The sequence below is a fragment of the Penaeus monodon genome, chromosome 7 (assembly GCF_015228065.2).
Source record: "Penaeus monodon isolate SGIC_2016 chromosome 7, NSTDA_Pmon_1, whole genome shotgun sequence".
Lineage (NCBI taxonomy): Eukaryota > Metazoa > Arthropoda > Malacostraca > Decapoda > Penaeidae > Penaeus > Penaeus monodon.
The window spans coordinates 5,338,320-5,343,319 of record NC_051392.1 but is presented as its reverse complement, the minus strand read 5'-3'; the positions used below and the strand labels follow the sequence as shown (position 1 = coordinate 5,343,319).

The window sequence follows — 5,000 nt, the reverse complement described above, 5'->3', positions numbered from 1 at the left end:
GGGCTTCCTTATAGGCCTATACTGAGCCGATGCAATGAGAGAAGCCAACAGGAGACTGTGTAAGCCTAATCAAAGAGAGCTGTACAATCAGCTATAGGCTTAATGTGTTGACTCTGCAAACAATACTGAGTGTGGCGTATATATATGCCTAGTAATAGAGAGTGATATTGGTTATGGAGAGAATAGTGATTATTAGTAATCACGAGAGGAATGGAAATTGGTATTGGTAATGATGAGATTAGCAATAATGATGATAAGAATAAGAATAACAATGATGATGATGATGACAAAATGATAATAATGATGATTAGGAAGAATGTTAAGAAGAATAAGAACAGGAGTAATAAGAATAATAAGAAGAATAAGAATACTAATAACATATTAGACATAACAGATGATTATAACAACAGTAACTACGGGAATCATAGCACCAGCTACGGTTATCATAAATATGCATAGTATGTGAGTTCTATACTTTCAGAACGACTTTTAAAAATTACGTGAATCATCCATGCAATTAATTTCGAATTTCAAGAAAGACAATAAAAATGGAATATCTAAACATTTCATTTACCAATCCAGTAAGGTCATAAGACAACGAGCCTGTATTCTTCTTCGGTATAATGCTACGAAATAGTCTTTACTCCATTTGATAATTACATAACTGATGCTCATTTAGAAATTCGAAATACAAAGGTATTGAGCAGTGACTGTTGTGCAGTATATATTGTACGTATGTATACATTGTTTTTAATGCATAGAATAACAGTAATCGGATAACTAATATTCCATTTACGAGAAAAAACAACAACTTTTAAATGTATAAAACAATGGTTCTGAGCATCACAGAGTTGCCGTTAATTAAGGCCACTGTGAAAATTCCATTTATGTAGGAATGACATATTCAAAACAACAGTATTTTTCAGGTGTAACTTGTTATTTGACTGGAAGGCCTGTGGAATTCTGACTAATGCCTGTTTATTATTAGAATTGATATTGCTGAAATACAGTTATGCTAAACAACTCAATTCCCTTTCCTCGTTTCATCAATATATATAATATATATGTATATATATATATATATATATATATATATATATATATATATATATATATATATATATATCTGTTTTTATATATTATTGTTTTCTTCCTTTTTTTCTTCTCTTTTTCTTTCTATTTTTTTCCTTTCTTTTTTTTTCATTTGTAACTTTAGGAGTTCATGCAAGTTTTAAGCTATGTGAACGAAATGTTTTACCTACTTTTAAGAACGTTTTAATCAAGTTTTATGGTGGTAAGTTAAACATACTACATGGAAGTGCCGAACATGAGTAATTGTAATACACGCAGTCTATATAGTACGTGAACAAGTACCCGTGTACACACAGAGAATTGTGTACACATACACACACACACACACACACACACACACACACACACACACACACACACACACACACACACACACACACACACATATCACATATATGCATATATAATATATACATATATATACAAACACACACACACACACACACACACACACACACACACACACACACACACACACACACACACACACACACACACACACACACATACATATATATATATATATATATATATATATATATATATATATATATATATATATATATCATAAAGTACAATAACCCAAAACGTTGAGCACGAGACTTACCCCTCTGGTCTGTAACTATATTAAACTCGAAATCATCAAATGGAGTTCCCTGCACATCAACCTTTCAATTGCAAGCTCATAAATCTACATAATGCTATTCAACAGACCGCACTCCACCTCAGACTTCAATTTAAGCTTATTCTCATGCGAATAGTCTCTCTCTCTCCTTTCTTCTCATAAACACCTGCACACACACACGAACGGTTACACTAAAATGCGCATTATTGAACGCTTGGACACAAACACCTAGTGTCTAACACAAAACATATGTTTTTTTTTTTTTGATGAAATGGACGTAGGAAAGTAAAAAAAAAAAAAAAGACACAATTTGTCAAATGCGCGCACCTTCACACACACGCACGCACATACACACACGCACGCACGCACGCACGCACACACACACACACACACACACACACACACACACACACACACACACTAGCACGCGCGCAGACACGCACGCAGGCACGCAAGCGCGCGCACACACACACACGCGCGCGCGCGCACACACTTTCTTATACTTAACATTTTTAAACCAGCACACACACACACTCTTCTACAAATACACACTTTCGTACGCTTTTACCCAATCACACTTTCTATACAAATGCTCTGACAATCACCACACTTCCCATTCACACTTTTTCGCAATCTCCCTTTCACGAATCACACTTTCACCAATCACACTCCCTTTACACACTTTCTCGCAATCACCCTTTCACCAAGGACACTCCCCATACACTCTCTCTCGCAATCACACTTTCACCAACTACACCAACGCTCCCTACTCACCTACAGCTGGTAACTTGACTGTCCAGAAAAAAGCTGGTGCATAATGCTGTAGGGTGAGTGTCAGCCAGATGGAGACATAAGGCTCAGGACAACACTCGTAATTATTTTCCTTACGAATGAGGGATGCTGACACCAAATCCCACTCTCCACGGCTGATGTTGCGTCCGTCAGCTGTCAGTCGCTGCGATATGTCGATCTGTGGGATTGCAATGACTGTGATCGTTTGATCTTCAAAGCTGTGGTTATTGTTGTTGTTTTTGTTATTGTTGTTATCATTATTATTATTAAAATTAATATTATTATTATTATCATTATTATTATTATTAAAAGTATTATTATTATTATTATTATTGCTATTATTACTATTATTTTTATGACGATGATTATAATTCTCATTATTATTATCATTATCATTATTATTATCATTATTATTATTACCATTATCATTATTATCATAATCATTAGCATCATCATCATTATCATGATTATTATATTTATCGTTGTTACTATTATCATAACTACTACTACTACTATCATCATCATCATCATCATCATCATCATCATCATCATCATCATCATCATCACATCACATCATCATCATCATCATCATCATCATCACATCATCATCATCATCATCATTATTATCATCATCATCATCATCATCATCATCATTATTATCATCATCCTTATTACTATTATTATCAATATTATCATCATCATAATTATTGTTACCATAATCATTATCAATATTATTATTATTAATATTATTAACACTTTATATTTTACAATTTCAACTGATCAGAAATTTAAAAAAAAATAAAAAATAAAATAAATAAAAATAAAAAATCAATACATAAGCAAATTCAAATATTAATATGACAACAGCTTTTGAAGAAAAAATTTTCAGTGTAGTAACAGAAATTCCTACCTTTTTTCCCCGCAGGGCCTGTCTCTCCACCTCCTCCCCCCTCCCCTGGAACCCACTCCCCCTCCCCCCTCTTCAATGGGCACTTTTACACCCCCCCCCCCCCCCCCGAATTTGTGCCCTGTTTAGGAATCCGTGACATTTGTGTCTATTAAAATGATGTTTAAATAACGTTTGGTTATTTTTCGTATTAATACCTTTACAATCATCATTATATGATATTATATGATAATGATATAATCATTATCATTATAATTACTATTATTGTCTTTAATAATCTATCAAAATCGTGAAATATTATTCAGAATTTCTACTTCTTAACATTATTTGCATTTTTAGCATTAACCAAAATTACTGTCACAGGGATTCCATTAAAGTATTTTCTCCCCATCATGTATTATAAATCCTACTTACGCTTAAATATTCATATTCTAAAAGCTGAGGGATGTTGCAGAATATGCAATACTGAAGGTAACATTTCACACAAAACATACGAATAGTGACAGGAGACAGTGAGAATAAAAGAGAAGTGAAGAAAAGCAAGGTGAAGATGAATGGGAGATAGGAAGAATGAATGATGAAGAGATATAGAAAGAAAGAGATCGATATATGGATATCTATTATATATATATATATATATATATATATATATATATATATATATATATATATATATATATATATTATATATATGGAGATATATAACAGATATAATATATATGAATAATATATATAATAGATATGAAGAGATATATATAATAGCAATGTATATAATTCTTCTTTTAACGGTAGGTTCATGTCTGAGTCGCCGTGGTCACAGCATGATACTTAATTGTAGTTTTTCATGTTGTGATGCTCTTGGAGTGAGTACGTGGTAGGGTCCCCAGTTCCTTTCCACGGAGAGTGCCGGTGGTACCTTTTTAGGTAATCATTCTCTCTATTTATCCGGGCTTGGGACCAGCACTTGACTTGGGCTGGCTTGGCCACCCAGTGGCTAGGTAGGCAATCAAGGTGAAGTTCCTTGCCCAAGGGAACAACGCGCCGGCCGGTGACTCGAACCCTCGAACTCAGATTCCCGTCGTGACAGTCTTGAGTCCGACGCTCTAACCATTCGGCCACCGCGGCCCAATTAATGTATATAATAGTAGGTGTATAAAGAAAAAGAGATACAGTTAGATAGAGATAAAGAGAAAAATAATGAAACATAATGAGAAAAATAGAGATAAATAAGTAGGAAAATAGAGAGACGTTGATATGGAGATAGATAGAAAGATAGATAGGTAGGCAGAGAGAGAGAAAAAAACAAAACAAAATAGACAGAAAGATGGAAAAAGTGTGAGAGTTGCGAAAGGAATCAGAAATCAGAAAAAAGTTTACTGTTCCAGCTGACGCAAAAAAAAAAAAAAAAAAAAAAAAAAAAAAAAAAAAAACGAAAAAAAGAGCTCTTAACACTTTAAAAGGTTTGTAATGTTTTCGGGGGAAAAAAGAAAGTCGATATATTTTGCGCTTTTTTTATCCCTCTCTCTTTTCTTTCAGAGAGTCGGAGGGGAAAACAGAAAAATAAATAAATAAACAAATAAATAA

The 5,000-nt window shown here is 33.4% G+C and overlaps 1 protein-coding gene across 1 annotated transcript in view; it reads right to left on the bottom strand.

Annotated features, from left to right (window-relative positions):
* LOC119575000 (neuronal acetylcholine receptor subunit alpha-5-like) overlaps positions 1-5,000 on the bottom strand; it is a 20,360-nt gene that overhangs the window by 7,180 nt on the left and 8,180 nt on the right. The window contains 1 exon segment of the mRNA XM_037922312.1: positions 2,492-2,687. Within this exon segment, the coding sequence (XP_037778240.1) occupies positions 2,492-2,687 (196 nt within the window).